Source organism: Pinus tabuliformis, chromosome Q (genome assembly GCF_031772625.1).
Source record: "Pinus tabuliformis cultivar Carrire ecotype Pingquan chromosome Q, CPIR1, whole genome shotgun sequence".
In the NCBI taxonomy this organism is placed as follows: domain Eukaryota; kingdom Viridiplantae; phylum Streptophyta; class Pinopsida; order Pinales; family Pinaceae; genus Pinus; species Pinus tabuliformis.
The window spans coordinates 1,197,410,888-1,197,431,747 of NC_142296.1; the positions used below are offsets into that span (position 1 = coordinate 1,197,410,888).

Genomic DNA, 20,860 nt, shown 5'->3' on the forward strand with positions numbered 1-20,860 from the left:
TCAAGTTAAAGAGAACTACTACATCACCACCATTACAACACATGGGAGAAACTGCATATCCTCTCCCAACATATGGTGGTATAAAGAGAATGTCAAGCTATAAAAATCTTAAAATAACAAATAGAAACATAGTTGAAACTGTTTGTATTTCTTTAGAGCTATGGATATTTGTTTTTACTTTTGTATAGAGGACAACACCTAGAGTACAACACTAAGTATATATAGAGAAGTCAATCCAAGAATGCACACCTATTACTATTTTTGTCACTGGGTCACTAGAAGTCTCACTATCCACTCACATTTGTTAAAACATGAATCTAGATATTCACTAAAAGAAACCTCTATCATAAGAATATCAATAGCCTAGTTAAAAATTGTAACACACCTCATCCTTTGAATTTTTTTTATCTTTTATTTATCTACTCCTTTTCAATTTATCTAATAACATCCTCAATTTCTGTAAGGTTTTGACACAACTTACTACATGTATTTATGCCTCTCATTACATCGAAATTCTAATTTCTCCATACTACCATCAATTGCTAATGGGTTATATGTATTTAACACCCCCATCCCTCTTCTTATTAAACAATTAAACAATATTACTCTCTTATTATAGTTTTTTGTCGTTGTGTGCATCCACCACCCATTCGTGGCACCCTACTTTGGCATTTTCATTCACCGTACACTCCCCTCCACGTGGACATAGTCACATGGGTCTCACATGGTCACTAACGATGTCAGGATTCATGAATGGTTGAGATGTAACAATGGGTTCCAATGCCTAAGATTTGAGTCTTCAACCCTAAGTTTCATTCTAACGGTAGCTGTCTTTCATTTCACCCTTTCTATCTAGTGGCTTCTCCTTCCAGTGGCAATGACGCTTCCCCTCTGGCTTCACCTCAGCACCTGGTTCCCTGCGTGTACCATGGTGAATTTGACAACGCTGCCCCTCAGGTCTCATAACATTTATCCATGGTTGTTTTTTTCTCAAGCCATGGCATTTACTTCTGTTATACTCTGCCCCTTTATTTATGTCAGTATTACCCATAAGTGTTATGTGTTGTAGCTACCTTCCATGGCTCTGGAGAGGTGGATCGTCTACTACTGGGCTTAGGATTCACTCTCAAGGATCACATCTGTAACGACAGTGCGAAGGTCAAGAAACCCTCCTCTAACTTGTGACATTGTGTTGGGCCTCTTACTGATAGTGCAATCTGGGTTTTTAGTTTACATTATGGCTTCTATTTTAACTCCTTAATGGATGTATGTTACAACAACGCAGAACTGGCTCAACTATCCGTGCAGAGCTTTAATTGGGTTTTTCACCTATGCCTATTTGTGCATTAGATATGCCATTCTCATGCTTATTGGTGGCTTGAGAGGGTTTTCCCTAGAGTTCCCAAATTCTATGTTTGGTCTGTAATGACTCAATGAAGTTAGTCATGGAGAGTTCCACTACCACTTTTTTTTTTTTTAATAATTTGTTTCATAATGTGAAATCTGAGGATGGAAGGGAGGCTGGTGGTTTGCATGACTAGTCTAGCCTCTCCATCTAAACTTATTTCCTTCACTCATTGATATATGGGCCAACTGTTCGACACAATATGAGGGTTTTCTTGTTTCATCACACCTTTGTTTGGCTTGTCTTCATTTTTTATTTTCTCGCACGTCTCCAGCATTGCCCTACCAAAAGGGATTCCCCTTACATAGGGTTTATTACCTTACGCAGTCCCTTTATAGTTTGTGTCTTTGGGTAAGCCATGTGTACAGTTGATGGTTCGCCCCTCGAAATGTTATGCAAGATTGTGGCTATAAGGACATTTTCTATGGCATATGCATACTTACTCGCTCAGTTCATTTTCTCACCATGATAGCCACAACATATATTTATTTTTATTTACTGATAGTAAGCTTAAGGAGGTCTACATGTACTTTATTTTTAGAAGTATTCTACAATTATGGTAACCCCTGGGAAGTAGTTCACCCTTCACATGTAACTTTTTTATTTCTTATACTATCTATAGTGTTGAGGATCTTTCCTACTCATGGCCATCTTCCTCATTATTGCTTGTCATGGCTACACAGTTTATTGCATTGGGTCGAGATTCTTTTGTTTATGGTCTCTCTCCTGCGAGATCTCTCCTACAATTACTACCTCATGTGGTTTCTCAGTACTAGTTTTAAATTATCTTCTTGACATGGAGTGTCATATTGCCTACATCTTAGAGCTCTGCTCCTTCTATGTCGGACATGGTTGTTGAGTTCTCTTTTCCTTTAATAACCTAGCATAATTTCTCGTGAGATGAGACTAAAAAAATTGGAGGAGAGTTGGGTATGACTGTGTCCATACCAGTGTACCATTTTTAATGTAACTCAGTTGTAGTGTATATATATATATATATATATTCTTGGTGTTGTTTATATACTATGACTATGGCATAAAGCCATCTGAACATGATGGTGTTGTTTATATACTATGACTATGGCATAAAGCCATCTGAACATGATATATCACCTCTGTCGTGTCAATGAAATTTATACATCAGTGTGGAGGATTTTATTATACTTGTGGAATTGTCTCTTTTTATTTAAAAATAGTAATGACATGTGGAAATATCCTTTTCGTTTTCCATTCCTCACAATTACTTTGGATTTACTACTTGTTGTAGATACCAGTGTTAATTCCATGTGCAAGCTAGACTTTGTATATTATATCGAGTTATAAATTATTTTTTTGCTTCCACAATCCTCAGCTTGCAGTTTACTTCTTATATGATTTACAGGTTTATATCAATTCATATGCATGTAATTTGAAGCTTATTCTATACACATTTTACATAATCCAGCTATCAAAGGCATGCATAGATTAGTAATTATTTTATATATAGTTCTAGATTAATGTCAGTTTACACTCATAGGGTATGCCATCGTTTTCAGTACGCAATTTACATAATCGTATGATTTGAAGCATGCATTGTATAGAAATTTAGTCCATGCACAGTTCTGGAATGTATACCAATTCACACCCATATAGTATGGAAGCATTTTGAGTGAACCGTCTATCTAATATTGTTATAGATACTTTTTTTGGTTGGTTATGACAATGTTCCCAACATACTCAGCTTGCATCCTCATAGCTACCAAGTCGAATACACTCATTGAGTTTTAGTTTAGCTATACGAGGCTCTCTCTGTTACAGTTCTCTTCACACAAAGAAAAACCCAATTCATGCTTTGTTGCTTACTTACAGGCTTTGGGAATAATCATTTATTGATTTCATTATTATAGTAGCATTATTGTATATTTTTCCTCTCTAAATGTATATATTTTTATTCCATTTAATATTATTGGTTATGCAACTGCATTTCTTTTTAATTAACAAAATCATGTGTCCTTTAACATTCAGCCCATACCGAGTGATGTATATCCTAATCAAAGTACAAATGACATTTCTTTCTAATAGAATCCATATTTTCAACCTGTAATAACAACTAGAAATTTCTAAGAGTAATTAAAATCTATAACAATTTCTTTTTCACATTCATATATCTAACCTTAATTTTATATTGTTTAAATGCCAGTAAAAGAAATTAGTAAATTCATTAACATTCATAGATATAACCAGTAACTCATAGTCATGTTCACTACAAAACTGCACTAGAGAAAGACATTAACCACCCAACCATGAACTTCCTTCCAGCTCCCCACAAGCCAAGATTGTTCTCCAGATAATCAAAAACTCCATATTGATTATCCCTATGGGTAATTATTACCCTTCTTCATGATATTGTTTCCATTTCAATGGCATCCCACTTTTTATGAGCTTTATTGCTTTCTTTCCTAGGATTTTTCCTTTAAAGTCCACCTTTTTCTCTCACGATGCTTTAAGTGCAACCAACTTAGCATCTTTCTTCAGCTAAGAATTGCTAAGGGATTTTTCTCTCCCATCCCTTAGTCTTATCTAGAGTCTTCTAGAATTCTTATCATGAAGAGTTTATCCAATCTCATTCTCGAGTGTCTTCTCCAAGTGCATAAGTTTCCTTCAATATATATATATGATTTATAAGAAAATACTTATTTACAATCATTTATCCAAAGTATCATTATGGCTCCACTACCATTTTTATAAACACAAATGATTAAAGAAACATTACCTAATAGGGGGATATTACATCCTTCCCCCCTTATACTCACACTATCCTTGGTGTCTATTTTATAGGTATTTTCTACTGGAAAAGTGTTGGATTTTTTTTTTTCATTTCATCCTCTCACTCCCAAGTGGCATCCTCGAGGGCATAGTGCCTCCACTGCACTTTAACTCGAGTGACAAATCGATTTCAAAGTCAGATCTCTTGCTGCTCGAGAATGCAGAGCGGTTCTGCCATGAAGTCTCCTTCGGGTTCCACCTGTAACATTTTCCAGTCAATAATATGAGAGTTATCATGTACATACTTCTTCAACAAGGAAACATGAAAAGCATTATGAACTTTAATGTGACTAGGGAGGGCTAGTTGATAAGCTACAGGTCCTACTCTATCAAGAATTTCAAATGGCCCACAAAACCGGGGCACCAATTTTGGACAAGAGCCCATTCTCAATGTACTTTTCCTGAGTTTTACTCTTAGATAGACATGATCCCTGACTTTAAACTCTTTCTGTGACCCCTTTTTTTCCACATAATGTTTTTGCTAATCTTGGGCTGCTTTGATATTCTGTTGAATCCTCCGTAGTGTTTACTCCATTTCCTGTAAGGCATTTGACTCCAGAATCAGTTTATCCTCTGTTTGACTCCAAATAAGGGGTGTATGGAATTTTAGGCCATACAAGGCTTTAAAAAAGCTCATTTTTATGGATGTTTGATAGTTGTTATTATAAACAAACTCAGCCAAATGTAGAAAGTCCTCCCATGTTTTCAGTCGATCTGTAACATACATTCTAATCATATCTTCAAAGATTTGGTTGGTTCTTCTTGTTTTCCCATCTGTTTGAGGATGGTATGGTGTACTGAAATTAAATTTGGTACCCATGTTTTCGAAGAACGCCTTGCAGAAGTTGTAACTAAACTTGGCATCCCTATTGGACACTATCATTTTGGGTATTCCATGAAGTCGAAAGATTTCCTTCATGAAAATATGTTCAATTTCTACAGTACCAAACATAGATTGCATAGGAAAGAAGTGAGATGCTTTACTTAACGTATCGACCACCACCGTAATGGAATCATGCTTTCTTTTTATCCTATGCAACCCGGTAATGAAATCTAAGGAGATCATTTCCCATTTCCTTTCAAGAACAGGTAAATGATTCACTAACCCCGTCAGGTGTTGGTGTTCAACCTTTACCTGTTGACACTCCAAACACTTTGTTAAATATTCTGCTACTTCCTTCTTCACTCCTTGCTAGAAGAATTTTTGTCTTAATGCAGTAACCATTTTCTAGTAACCTGGGTGCCTAGCATAGGGATTTTTATGATATTGATCAAATCTTAGTCGTTTCAATTCATCAATAGTAGGATTGCACAATTTTTTCTTCTACATAAGGAATTTCTCAACATTTATTGTATAGCCAAGAACATCAATTTGTTGTAATTTTCACTGCGTTTCTAAATATTTTGGGTCACTAGAGATGAAATCTGAGATTTTATCTTAAAGAACAGTGTTAATGTTGCTAACAACCACCTCAATTAGATTATGGGCATGTCTGCTCAAGGCATCCACTATCTTTTTTTCTTTCCCTTTTATGTGCTTTATATCAAATTTGAACTCGCTAAGAAAGGCCATCCACCTGGCTTGCCTAACGTTTAAGTCTGGTTGACTGAAGAGGTATTTAAGGATGATAGGATCTGTTGTTAGAATGAATTTATTCCCTAACAAATAATGCCTCCACATTTTTAATTCTAGATCATATACTAAATAATTTCTTTCATGGGTGTTTAACATCCTGGATTCATAAGTAGTTATAGAATTACATTGTAGCAACACTCCCCCTAATCCTTCCATACTAGCATCAGTGCAAACTGTGAACTCCTCATTTTGATTTTATAGTTTCATGATGGGAGATGTTGTAAGTAATTGCTTAAGCTTATCAAAAATTTGTTGGCATTTTGTATTCCATTCATATTTTACCCCTTTTCAATGTAAGGATATAATGGGATGAGATATTTTAGAGAACCCTTCAATGAATTGATTATAATATCCTACTAGGCCCATAAAATACCGAACAACAAATACATCCTTTGGTATAGGCCAGTTTACCATGGCCTTCACCTTTTCCGGGTCAACTGCCAATCCTTCCTTAGAAATAATGTGACCCAAGTATTGTATTTTGGGTTTGTAGAATTCACATTTGCTATATTTGGCATACATGTGATTTTCTCTTAATGTTTGCAGCACCAACTTTAGGTGTTCCTTATGCTCATCCTCATCCTTGGAATATATTAAGATATCATCAATGAATACTAGCACAAATATATCCAGAAATTTGTTGAGTATATTGTTCATCAGGCACATAAAAGTTGTTGGCATGTTAGTAAGGCCGAATGGTAATACCACAAACTCATAGTGTCCATATCTGGTCCTAAACGTTGTTTTATGGACATCCTCCTACCTTATTCTCAGTTGATGGTAGCCTGTTCTCAAGTCAATCTTTGAAAATATGGTTTCCACTCTTACTTGATCAAATAAATCGTTAATACGAGGCAATGGGTACTTGTTTTTTATAGTTAACTTATTCAACTATTGGTAATCGATGCAAATTATAAATGTGCCATATTTTTTCTTAACAAACAATACTGGTGCTCCCAGGCTGACACACTAGGCCTAATGTAGCCTTTATCTAATAGTTCTTACAGTTACATTTTCAGTTCCAACAACTCAAGTGGGCTTATTCAGTAGGGTGCTCTAGATACTCGAGCTTCCCTTGGTACCAGATTGATGGTGAAATTTATGTCCCTATGTGGCTGTAAGCTGGGATTTTTCTTTGATAATATATCTTGGAAATCCTTAATGTTGGGTAGAGTACCTAAGGCGAGATCTTGTCTCTATTGGCTACCCTCTTCCACATGAATCCAACATAATTGACAAACTTTCCATGCACTTATTTTCATTTTCATAGTGGAAAATTTTCATAAATATATGGGCTTGAGCACCCCTTCAATAATTTGTGTTTGTCCTTGTGGACCCACACAACACATAATCCCCGTTAAGTAATTTATTATGGCTCTGTGGTTCTCAAGCCAATCCATACCTATTATTATTTCATAGGACCCTAAGGGAAGAACATTTAGATTTACTTTAGTCAAATAACCATTCAAATCTAGGGAACATTATCTTACTTGGCTGGTCACTCTTCTCTTAGCACCAATTACAAGTTGCACCATCCATGCAGTTTTGAATTTCTTTGTTTTAAGAGCACATTTTTCCACCATTTGAGGTCCAATATAGCTTAAACTAGCCCCAGGGTCAATTAAAATAGAAATAGGTCAGTTGGAAAGAATACATTCAATTTCGATCATAGTTGATTGATGCTCTTCTTGTCTGTCTTCTAAGGTAGCGCTTATCTTGGGAATATTTAGGGCAATGTCGTTCATAGTGGTAGCTTCTTGCACAGTTTGAATATTGCACACAGATCTGGGATTCTAGGGACATTCTCTCACCAAATGAGGCTCACCACATCCCCAACATTTCATGGGTTCCCTTTATTTCCCCCCATTATTCTTATTCCCATCCAAGTTCATGGTTGTTGATCTTGCCCGAGACTGTGCCAACTGATTTTTATGCCCCTTGCTAAAAATTTTCCATTGGTGGTCCTTCCCAAAATTTTTCAAATATCCTTGTTTCTGTCGTTTTGTGCCAATGACAGTTTTACTTTTTTCCTTATTTGGCCAAAATTTAAAGTTTTCCCCCTTGTTTCTGAAATCTTGGTAACACAATCTATCTTTTTTTATAACCTCTTCCATTGTCTTCGGATTGTCAAATTAAATATACTCTTTGTACATTGTAGGTAGGAATTTCACGAACAGGTGTACCTTATCTTCTCCTCCTTTAATGTAGGGTATATATCACAGCAAATTTGTGAATTTTGCCACAAACTCATCCATCGCGAGTTGCCCCAAACTAATTTCATGAAATTGTTTGGTGTGGTCGTCATAGCACTATTCACTCAGATATCGATGTTTAAACCTTTTCTAAAACTCCTCCCATGATACAGTCCTTTCCTCAAGTAGATGTAGTCGTTTTTCTTCCTCCCACCAGAGAGATGCCTTATCTTGCAACTGGTAAATGGCCAATTTGGCCTTCAAGTTGCTCTCATACTAATATACTTGGAAATATTTAGTCATATTTACTAACCATGACTCTAAATTTTCTTCCTTTTCCCCATCAAAAGTAGGGGGTTTAACCTTTCGAAATTCTCCTTGTAGTTCAATTTGCTTCTTTTTTCATGACTCTGGAATATGTCTTATCAGACTCCACCCCACTTCTAGACGGTTCACACTCAATGCCCCTTTTTCCAGTTTTCTCCATTTCATGTTCCATTGTCTTATGGCTAATCTTTTCAGTGATCTCTATGATCATTCTCTCCTTTTCTTCACTGGATTTTAGCAATTGTTCATCACTGCTTCTTAACTACACCAAATCTTGTTGCAAATTCCTAATGACCTCTAGAAACTGGGCATTTGCTAGGGTGGCCCCATATTCGAGTTCAATATACAAATTTGTGCTTCCAGTGTTGGTTGGAACTTTTTCCACCATTATATTGATAAATTATGATTACTCTTGTACCTTGCAATTACACAAAGTTAAACTTTAGTATACCTTGTATAATTTCATTAGTTTTTTTTTTTTCTTTTTTCCTTTTTTAGAATTTTACTATTGTTCTTTCAATTCCTGTGACAGACCCTGGGCCCAATGGTGTTGTTGGCCTCTAATACCATATGTAAGATATCTCGTCCTTTGAATTTTTTTCTTTTATTTACCTAATCCTTTTCGATTGATGTAATAACATCCTCAATTTCTCTAAGGTTTTGACACACCTTACTACATGTATTTATGCCTCTCATTATGCCAAACTTCTAATTTCTCCATATTACTCTCCCTTGCTAATGGGTTATATGTATATAACATCCCCATCCCTCTTCTTATCCACTACACCTGCTAGGGGTTGTCATATTATATATACATATTACTGGAGGTCTGTTTCTTAAGCACTCGTGGTTTGTAACCTAAGATTTAATATACAAATTTGTATTATATAACCTAAGCTATGCCATTAATGAAATCCAACTGAACAATATTACTCTCCTATTATAGTTTTTTATCCTTGTGTGTGTCCACCACCCATTCCTGGAGTTCTACCTGGGAATTCTCATTCACCATACACTCCCCTCCACGTGGACGTAGTCACTTGTGTCTCACATGGTCGTTGATGGTGTCGAGATTCGTGGACAGTTGAGATGTAACGATGGGTGCCAACAGCTAGGATTTGAGCCTTCAACTGTAACCTTCATCCTAACCATAACTTTAACTCACTTAACCCTTTTTGTCTAGTGGCTTCTCCTTCTAGTGACAGTGAGGCTTCTCCTATGGCTTCACCTCGGCACCTGGTTGCCTGCATGTACTATGGTGAATTTGACAATGACACCCCTCAGGTATCATAACATTTATCCATAGTTGTGTTTTTTTTTCAAGCCATGGCATTTAATTTTGTTATAATTTTCCCCTTTATTTTTGTTAGAACTACCCATAATTGTTATGTGTTGCAGCTACCTTATAGGGAATTAGTGAGGTGGATCATCTACTATTGAGGTTAGGACGCACTCTCAAGGACCTCTTCTGTTACGAAATTGCCAATGTCATGAAACCATCCTCTAACTTGTGACATAGTGTTGGGCATGTTGTTGATACTACAATCTCGGTTTTTAGTTTATGTTGCGGTTTCTATTTTAACTCCTTAATGGCTATCTGTTACAAGAATGTAGAAATGGCTTGGCTATGACCACGAGATTTGATTGCGGTTTTCACCTGTGCCTCTCTCTACACACCAAGTATGACATTTCGAGGCTTATTGATAGATTGAGAGGGTTTCCCTTGGATTTACTTAATTCTCTATTTGGCCTGTAACATCTCAATGAAGTCATTCATGGAGAGTTCCAATACCTCTTTTTTTATCTATATAATTTGTTGCATAGTGCAAAATATGAGGATGGAAGAGAGGCTAGTGGGTTGCATGTCTATTCCAACCTATACATATGAACTCGTTTCCTTCACTCATTGAGATATGAGCCAACTATTCCTCATGGTATGAGGGTTTGCTTGTTTCCATGCACCTCTGTTTGTCTTGTCTTCATTTCTTGTTTTCTTGCACGTCTTGTTAGGAAACTAGCTCACAAAAATATAGAAAAGATATATCAATGCCTTAGAATTCAACCTCTTCGAGGGGGAAACCTCCTTTAAATTACACAAATGAAAAATTCTTGGATGATACAAATGACTAAACCTCCATTCTATATATAGGAGTCTAAGGGGTCACAATATATTCAAGCCGACCTAACAGTAATAACATAAGGGCACAACAATAACAATAGTGGGTTTCTATGGGGCACACTAATAACAATATGGGGACAATAGGGGCAGAATAATAACAATAAAGGATACAATGACAATAGTAATGGGAGAATAAATAGTATTATAGGGATCTAACATGCCCCTCTCCTTCCGAAAAGTGTTTTTCTCAATGCTTGAGTAGTTCTGGATGCTTTTGTATAAAATTGTTATCCTCGCATTTGGAATCTTCAATAGATAAGTTCTTCCACTTGGTGAGATACTCCGAAATTGATCGATTTCGTAGCTATCGAGTTCTTGTTTCTGTGACTGCTTCTGGTTCCAATATGATTTTTCCTTTCTCTTCAAGTTCTAGCAATATTATTTGAACTGGGAGATTGTCACCAATAACCTTCTTTAAACATGAAACATAGAAAACTGGGTGCACTTAGGAAGTTGTAGGAAGCTCCAATTCGTATTGCCATCGTACCAATCTTTTGCAACACCTTATACGGACCATAATACTTTGGTGATAATTTATTTTACTTCTTAGCTTGCTTGAGAGACATTTGTTTATATGGTTGTAGCAGTAGAAATACCCAGTCACATACATCCAAACTTCATCCACTGTGATGTTGATCTACCTGTTGTTTCATTCTATTTTGCGCCAAGGTGAGGTTATCCTTTAAGAGTTGGAGAACTTCTTGTTGATGCTCAATGTGATGTTCCACTACTTTAAACTTATAATTTTCTCTTAAATATGATGTGATGGATGGTGGATGATATCCATAAAGTGCCATAAATGGGGTCATTTTTGCCGCAGTATGGAAGGAAGTGTTATACCACCATTTAGCTAGAGGCAACCATTTGATCCATTGTGTCTATTTATCATATACAAAGCAATGAAGATATCCTTCCAAACATTTGTTTACTATATCAGTTTTCCGATCAGATTGAGGATGATAATATGAGTTATGACCTAACTGAGTACTGAGACAAGAAAATAATTATGTCCAAAAATTTCTAGTAAAAATGGGATCTCTTTCACTTATAATAATCTTTGGGTTTCCTTGTAGCTTTTGAATTGTTTCCATAAATGCAGTAGAAACTGTACTACCTTTAAATGGATGCGATAGTGCACAAAATTGTGCATACTTGGTAAGTTTGTCAACTACCACCATGATGACACTCTTTCCTTCGGACTTGGGTAAACCTGTGATAAAATCCATTGAAACCTCCTCCCAATGTTGGCTTAGAATGGATAAAGGTTGTAATAGACCTGGGGTATTAATTGTTTCAACTTTATTTTGTTGGCAAACCAAACATTCTGCCACAAACTTTTGAACATCAAATTTGAGGCCATCCCAAAAAAATCCTTCTTAACCCTGTGGTAAGTTTTTAAAAATCATGAGTGCCCTCCTAAGGGAGAAGTGTGCAAGTCCATAAGAATCTTTTGTTGTTGGGAATTCTTACATAGGTATAAGTGATCTTTGTACCATAACAAATCATTTTTCCATCTAAATGTATCAGATGTACTGGGATATTTTTGTAACTTTTGAGTGAGTGCCCACACTTCTTCTTCATTCTTCCATTCATCCCTTGCTTCATTTATCCAATCTAGTTAGATAATAGAAATGGTGCACAACAATGCTTCCACACCCTCATCCTTTCTTGAGATTGCATCTGCCACAACATTTTGCTTCCATTTTTTGTAGATGATTTCAAAGTTATAACCCAACATCTTTGTGACCCATTTTTGTTTCTCTCCAGAGGATAATCTTTGTTCTAAAAAGTATTTAAGACTATCATGATCCGTTTTTACCTTGAAGTGTCTTCCCATTAGGTAGGGTTGTCATTTCTTAAGTGCATGTAGTATTGCCAACATTTCCTTCTCATAAATATCTTTGTGTAAATACTTTCCTTTGATTGGATGACTTTCAAAAGAAACGGGTATTTCATCTTGCATTAAAACGACACCCTTTCCATTTCCTGAAGCATCATATTCCATAGTAAAGGTTTTTGTTAAGTCCAACGTAGCTGAGACCGATGCTTGGTACATTGCCTCTTTAAGATGTTTGAATTCCTTTGTTTCTTTTGGAGTCCATGAAAATGCATCTTTCTTCAGTAATGGTTTTAGAGGTGCCGGTATTCTCCCATAATTATTAACAAACTTGCAATAATACCCTGTCAACCCAAGAAATCCTCGTAGATGCTTTATGGATGTGGGGATTTTCCATTCCTTAATGGATTTAATTTTTCTAGGGTCTACCTTAACACCTTCATGAGATATAATATGACCCAGATATTCCACCTCTTGTACTCCAAAGAAACATTTGGAGCTTTTTGCATATAATTGTTTCTCCTTCAATAATTTGAGCACCGTGTCAACATGTTTAACATGATCCTTCAAAGACTTGTTGTAGATTAGTATGTCATCAAAAAATACTAACACAAATTTTCTAAGGAAGGGTTTGAAAATGGAATTCATCAAACCCTGAAATGTAGAAGGTGCATTGGTAAGTCCAAAAAACATGACCAAAAATTCATAATGACCCTCATGAGTTATAAATGTTGTTTTCGGAATGTCTTCAGTCTTCATTCTAATTTGATGATATCTTGAACGAAGATCCAATTTGGTGAAGTTAATTGATCCATGAAACTCATCCAATAATTCATCAACGACAGGAATGATAAATTTATCTTTAATAGTGAGCTTGTTGAGCTCCCTATAATCCGGACACATGAGGCATGATCCATCCTTCTTGTGCACCAATACGACTGGAGAAAAGAAATAACTTTGACTAGGTTGAATGATACCAACCTCTAGCATTTCTGCAACCATACATTGAATTTCACTCTTTTGGGCATAGGGATATCTGTACGGCCTTTTGTTTGGAGGAACACTTCATGGAATCAATGAATTGCATGATCATGATCAGGAATAGGTGGGAGGCCTTTGGGAGTCTCAAATACCTTGGAATGATTGTCCAAAACTTTTTGGAGATATGGAGAAATAGATGATTTCAATGTGGTAATCTCTAGCGAACATAATTGCCTAATTACGCCTCATTTTTCTTTCTTTAGATGCTTTGTCATACTATTAGAGCTGATTATATTTCTCAGTTTCCCTGTAATACCCCTTAACCCAAATTCCTTTTCTTCTACACAAAATTTCATGAAAATTTCTTGAAAATTAAAAGATATTTTACCCAAGGGTTGTAGTCATTGGACTCCTATTACAACATCAGCACCACCCATTGGAATGGAAATCATTGGGCTATTCAATACATATTCTCCCATGGATAACTTGATATTATGGCACTTTCCAGAGAAATTTATGGTTCCTCCACTTGCAACCATCACTTGACACTCTGGTGTTGGATATAGGAAGCAATTCAATACCTTAGCTATCTTACAATGAATAAAATTATGGGTACTTCCTGAATCAATCAACACTATTACTTTTTTCTTCTTGATATGCCCTTCTATCTTGATAGTTTGAGGAGTGGTAATTCCAGCCAATGCATTACAAGATATGGTCGATTCATTTCTTCTTTATCTGGGGTTTGTTCCTAGAGTATATCCTCTTCTTTTGACATTTCTTGTTCCTTTTCTTCTTCCTCTTCACAATCTATGTAGAATAATTTCTTCTCTGCACACTTATGACCTTTAGTGTATTTTCTATCACAACTATATCAAAGCCCTTTTGCTCTTTTTTCTTCCAATTGTTGTGGTGTCAACCTTCTAGGTTGTGGAAGGCTAGGGGCAACAACACTTACATATTTATAGTTGTGAGTGGTAGGCTTCTTGGTTTCCATAATTTTTCTTTCCATTTTTCTTGCTAACCTGAGTGCCTTCTCCAATGAATCAGGTTCCCAAAGGTGAACCTCATGTTGGATACTATCCTCTAAAATCCCTATGAACACATTAATCCTATGCTCATCTGGAATATCTTTTACTCTCATGTTCAGTTTTTGGAAGTCCATAATGTGCTCCATCATTGAATCCTTTTGTTTGAGATTTATCAATTGGTTAAGAAAGGTGTTGCTTTTTGTATCCTCATAATGTGCTATCATTTATTCCATAAAAAGTGCCCAAGCGAATTTTTTTTTATGAAATCAAAGCCATCGATACCATACAAACTAATTTGGTTCCAAATATAAAGTTGCAATATGTACCTTTTGTGTGTTTTGCACATTATCGAGATCAAAAAATTGCTCCATCTGTAGTATCCATGTTCTGGGATCCTTTCAGTCAAACTTCCTCATATCGATTTTTGGAACATGGTGGGTCTTCAATCCAACATTAGAGTCTATGAAATCATGATTAACATTTCTTTTGTTCTGATCATGAGTTTCCTTTACTACCCTTTCACCATGAGTAACCATTTCATGTAGCAACTTATTCAAAATTATCTTCAATTCTTCCATCTTAGCATCCATGTCATTTATCTTAGCATCCATGCCATCCATCTTAACATGCATGCCATTCATATTAGCTTCCATGCCATTCATCTTGGCTTCATTTACCTTTTACGAGAGTGAAATTTGTTGTACTTGGTCTTGTAATTTCGATATATCATGTTGCATTTCTTCCTCTTCTTCACGAGTCATGCTAGAGCTTTCAGGTTTCTTAATATTTGTTTCCATTTTATTTCTTCAGGGCATCAATTAATGCTAATAATTCTTCACTATTCCCTTTGAATTCCTTCAAACTAATTTTTCAAAACAATCTTATGAAAAAATTAAAAAAACTACACACCTTTCTTTTCACTTTGTAAGAGTTCAATATTGAATCTGTTGTATCTCTGTAACTACAGATCTCGAATATCTGAAATCACGTCCTCTAGTAGCCCTCTAAGTCCTCTTTCTAACCCCATAAGTCTAATCAAGAGTGGATTCTCCAAGGAAGATTTATTGCAAATCTCCCACGATGACCTGATTATAGACTAGTTCAGTAGAGCGAATTTGTACAAAATGCCACATGTCACTGTTTCTACCTTAGTACCTGAAACTGATATACCAAAAAATACAGACCATCCTCTTTCTGAAACTTTTACAAAATTTTAATCTAATGCTCAGAACAAAATTTATGATAATTTTCCCTAGGTCACCTATTTGGAATGTAATTTGGGAGTCTAAAAAAACCCTAAATTCCTCAGATCATATCTTCGAACATATAACGAGACAAGCTCTAAAATTCGAACTCGATGTTGAGAACGGTTTTGGTTCAAATGGGTTTTTGTTTTAGCTTCTGAAATGTCATAGAACAAAAGTTATAGTGAAAATTCCACGTTGAACTGTTTGGAGTAGCGAAACCCTAGAATCCAAAGCTCTAATACCAAATGTTAGGAAACCAGCTCACAAAAAGATAGAAAAGATAGATCAACGCCTTAGAATTCAACCTCTTCGAGGGGGAAACCTCCTTTGCATTACACAAATGAGCAATTCTTGGATTATACAAATGACTAAACCTCCCTTGTATATATAGGAGTCTAAGGGGTCACAATATAATCAAGCCAACCTAACAGTAATAACGTAAGGGCACAACAATAACAATAGTGGGTTTCTATGGGGTACAGTAATAACAATATGGGGAGAATAGTAGAAAAAAATAACAATAAGGGATACAGTGGCAATAGTAATGGGGGAATCACTAGTATTATAGGAACCTAACATGTCTCCTATGTTTCCCTGCAAAAGGGATTCCCCTTACACGGGGTTTGTTGCCTTACGCATTCCCTTTACAGTTTACGTCTCTGGGTAAGGTATGTGTAGAGTTGACAATTCTCCCCTCGAAATTCTATGCAAGGTTTTGGTTACAGGCATAGTGTTGTATGGCATATGCATAGTTACTCGCTCAGTTCATTTTCTCACCATGATTCGCACACCATTTATTTACACCAAGGTTTTAGTTTCACTATGCCCTATCCCACCCAAATAGCATGAGCTCTTGGGGACTGAAGCCTAGGAAATTTTGGTGAAATAGTAAACCATCAAACCTAGCATCTCAGCTACAGGAATTTGTGATTGTATGTTTATGTGTGACTATTAAAAAAATCCTTTAGCTATTGAACACTCTCTATTTATTGGCACAAGAAAGAGAAAATTTCACCAAGTCAAAACCACAATGAGACATGCTGTAAATTATCTTCTAAAATTAAAAGAATATGTTATCCCCCTTTCTATAATTATTGTAAATCTTAGCAATCGTCATCAATCTCAAATGATAAACTAATGAAAGATGAACTCAAACTCAAATAATCAAGTCAAACTGAAACGATTTAAATGGTAGAATGAGCAGGGATTTTGATAAATTCTCCATTACATAATGAAATAAATGAATGAAAGAAACCAAAAGATGGAATGAAAAGTGAATTTAAGGAATTAGACCAAGTGACGAGTTTAAGGAATTGTTCTATTCTAACAAGATTGACTAACCAGTCTATCAAAACTATGGAAGAAAGGTTCAACTGTTTTTGATGGTTTGATTTTTTAAGAGTTGCTGGCCTGGTCAGTTATTCAGCACATCCAGTCCTACCGATGGTTAATATAAAGACATCACTTTGCCCATTGTATTACATCTGCCTCCTAATTTTGTAGATTACTTTTGATAAGTAATAGCTCATTCTAAGGGAATCACTTTTGTTAGTTTTTTTATATTCTGATTGCCATTTCGACGTTCATATTGTGTATTGAATATAAGTGACTAGACCTTACATTTCATTGATTAATGAACGTGAGAGCCACCTGCGTTGACATTACCAACCATTGGAAGTATAATTATCAAAGACTAGTGATGAAGACATGCAACTTATTTCTGCGCAATTTTCTCTTTGCAATGCAACTTTTAGGGAAGGTTTCTTAAATCACTTTCAGAAATAATTCCCGAGACAAAAACGACTAGGAGCGTACCATACCCTGTACAACCACTCTATTTGGTCGTTGATTACAAAAGCCTACAATCTCTATTAGGAATACATTTGTACACTCACTGGATGAAAGAAAAAATAGGAAAATATGCTTAATTTCAATAGAAACCTAATTTATTCCTAAAATTCCAACAAAACCTTGGTTAACCCATGAGCTTGTGTAGCCCCAAGTCATGAGAATAATATTTCTAAACAGAATGAGGCCTCTTTCATTTCACACAAATATAACACGACAAAGAATTCTATGAACAACATGCATGTAGAGGTGTCTAATTTGTGACTTTCCGTGACATGAAAAATAAGGGTGAATATTCATAGAAAATACGGAAGTGAATGATCTCTAGAACTCTCTAATTAATATGAAGTATATGTTAATCATGATGTAAGAGATCCATTTCAAACTTCCCTAAAAGAAATGAAAAACGGAGAGATGGGTGCCTACTCATGATGTAAGAGATCCATTTCAAACTTCCCTAAAAGAAATGAAAAACGGAGAGATGGGTGCCCTGTGCCCACAATGGGGAATTTATGTCAATGTCAGCTCCTAAGGTTTTAGCAAAGAACAAAAAATAAAGAAGATTCAAGCAAGAGGTAGAATTAAGAAAGTGTTGGAGACAATTGAAAAGCCGGAGAATGAATCAATTGAAAATTTTTGAATTTGAAATTGAAATAAATCTGCAGCCCGCCCATCAAATTTAATCCCTTACTATGTATCTTCAACTTTGTGTAAAGGGAGACTGCTTCGGTTCGGCGAGACTCACGGAAAATAGATAATCAGAATCATTGATAAGGCATGATTGGTAAATGCCCAAACAGAAAGTGGACGTAGAAAAGGTGCATATCGTTTGCCCTTCAACCCACGCTCGAGGGCACCGTTGCCCTTGAGCCTACGCTAGAGAGCCAGTGGCAGTTATTATAATACGGTATCTATATCAATTTCAGTAGTGTTCCTGTGACATAGCACATGATTAACAAGGAAATGGTTCAGTGTTCAATGTCACACACGAGTGATGGACGGGAGAAGACGCCTAACACGTTAACATTAATGTTGATATATGTCTCGTGTTAGTGAGGCACTAGGTCATGTTGAGGCTCACGAGGTATCTTGGTGGGTTGGAATTTCATGTTGAGGCTCACGAGGTATCTTGGTGGGTTGGAATTTCAAAACAGATTTATGGGTTAAATTAGTAGTATTTCACACTTTCTCAATTTATCTTCACAATTTCAAAAAAAATTGACAGTTTTAAAAAATACTATATTTAACGAGCAAATCATTAAATGACCACCAATTTAACCATCTATTGAGGGCTCCTCGGGGAGTTCGAATAAATACTGGGCACAATGGTTCAATGTGTTCCATGTCTCTCAGACTCACGAGTTGTAAAATCCCTAACACGTTCACGTTGATGTTGATATATGTGACGTGTTAGAGACGTGAATAAAACAACAATTTATTTAGTGAAGGCAGTTTAAAGTCGGGTCAATAAATCATATAGAAATTGTGACAAGAGGTTGGCAAAAGGCCGTCATCTTAATCTTCATTAATCTCAAATATTAAAAATCTGAATGGCTATATAACTAATAGCTGCTTCTTGCTATTCAGCCGAGCACCGCACTTCTCTGTGTGCATGTGCCAGCGATTGCAATAGTATTGATAGACAATACTCGCCAAGATGGCAAAGCATCTCCGTGTGAGCATTATTATTCTTTGGCTTTCTCTGGCCCTTTCTGTTCTTTCGATCTGCCCTGGAGCTGTTGGGGATATTGCCACCTAAGCCTTTTTTAGCAGAACTTTGTCTGAAGCTTCTGGTAGCTGCGCAGGAAAGACCTTCTACAAATACAGTGACTTCATTAACACAGTGCATTCCCTAGATTTGGTACAACTGGGCCTTCCGATGACAACAAAAGAGAAATTGCTGCTTTCTTCGCCAATGTTGCTCACGAGACTACCAGTAGGTGTATAATATTGTTTTTTAGAAATTGTAATTATTAGGGTATCTGCTAAATTTGGGAGAGACAGATGAAGTCCAGTGAGTTCGAGTAAAGTCATAGTTTGTGAAAAAGTAGAATTTAGAGTATGTATATATTGAATTATGTTAGGTTAGTAGCTAGTTTAAAAAATATAAAATACTAAAAACTAGATTTATTATAATAAATCAAATTTTTGTCTAAAAAATATAAATACCTGCAACTATTCATTGTAATTAATCAAATTTTCGTTGTAATTAATCAAATATTTGTGTGATGATTAAATAAAAAACCATATTGTGTGTAAATTATTTATTTATTTGTACCTCTACTCGGTCTTTCCAACGGTTTTCACTTTATTATTTGTGCCTATCTTCCGTCTTTCCAACCGTTTTCACTTTACCTCTAAATCTATATACTAATGTTTTGAATTTAGAATTGGTTGTTGGTATACATTGACAACTATCGCGTCTGACCGATTGGCAGATCTGTGCTACGTGGAGGAGATAGATAAGAGCGTGTACTGTGATCCCAGCAAAACGCAATATCCCTGTGCACCTGTGCACCCGGACATCAATATTACGGCCGTGGCCCATTGCAACTTACAGGGTATTTACATTGTATATAAGTTTATAAGCATGAAATGATAACTTATATTTTAGTTTAATGTTTAATTTGAATGTTTGGTGAACATTTGTTTGTGTAATTTTTTGGAAACGCAAATTATGGTGGAGCTGGAAAATATCTGGACGTGAACCTGCTGAATAACCCTGGAATGCTGGCTCAGGATGGCCTAACGTCGTGGAAAAGTGCGCTCTGGTTTTGGAATGTGAACAGTAATTTCCACACCGCTATTACATCCGGTCAGGGATTCGGGGCAACCATTCAAGCAATCAACGGAGCACTAGAATGCAAAGGTAAAGGCACCGATAAAGTTAACGACCGCATCAACCATTACACTAACTACTGCAGCCAGTTTGGTGTAAACTGTAAACCCAGGAAACAACCTTCAATGTTAACAATACTTACTCACCACTTCAATTCTGGAATTTGATATCGATTTACCAGTAATCTCATAAGTAAATTTTGATATTTGAAATCGATCTGCAACTAATCTCATAATATGCAACTAATCTCATAATATTTGAAATCGATTTGCAAATAATCTCATAAGTGTTTTTCATCCTGACCACCACAACATTAAGCATCAACCATACCTCAAAATACTTAGTCAAAATAGTACTTTGTCGTAGATAATTATTATTGTTAGTGTTAACGGAGCAGAGCAGAGTTCGGTTCATATCGCATGGTCAATGCCATGAAATTCTGCCACTTAAAAGAACAAATATGGCGTAGACACAGCGACAGATTTGGTCCTTTTTGTGGGGTAGAAACTAATGTTTGCGTTAGCGAATTGTAG

At 36.0% G+C, this 20,860-nt stretch overlaps 1 protein-coding gene across 1 annotated transcript; it reads left to right on the plus strand.

Annotated features, from left to right (window-relative positions):
- Positions 1-17,969: 17,969 nt before the first annotated feature.
- LOC149224043 (endochitinase 4-like) lies at positions 17,970-20,494 on the plus strand. The gene is made up of 4 exons (XM_089388067.1): positions 17,970-18,008; positions 19,076-19,163; positions 19,927-20,049; positions 20,175-20,494. Exons 1-4 carry the CDS (start codon positions 17,970-17,972, stop codon positions 20,492-20,494), a joined length of 570 nt encoding a protein of 189 aa, XP_089244193.1.
- The last annotated feature ends 366 nt before the right edge of the window (positions 20,495-20,860 follow it).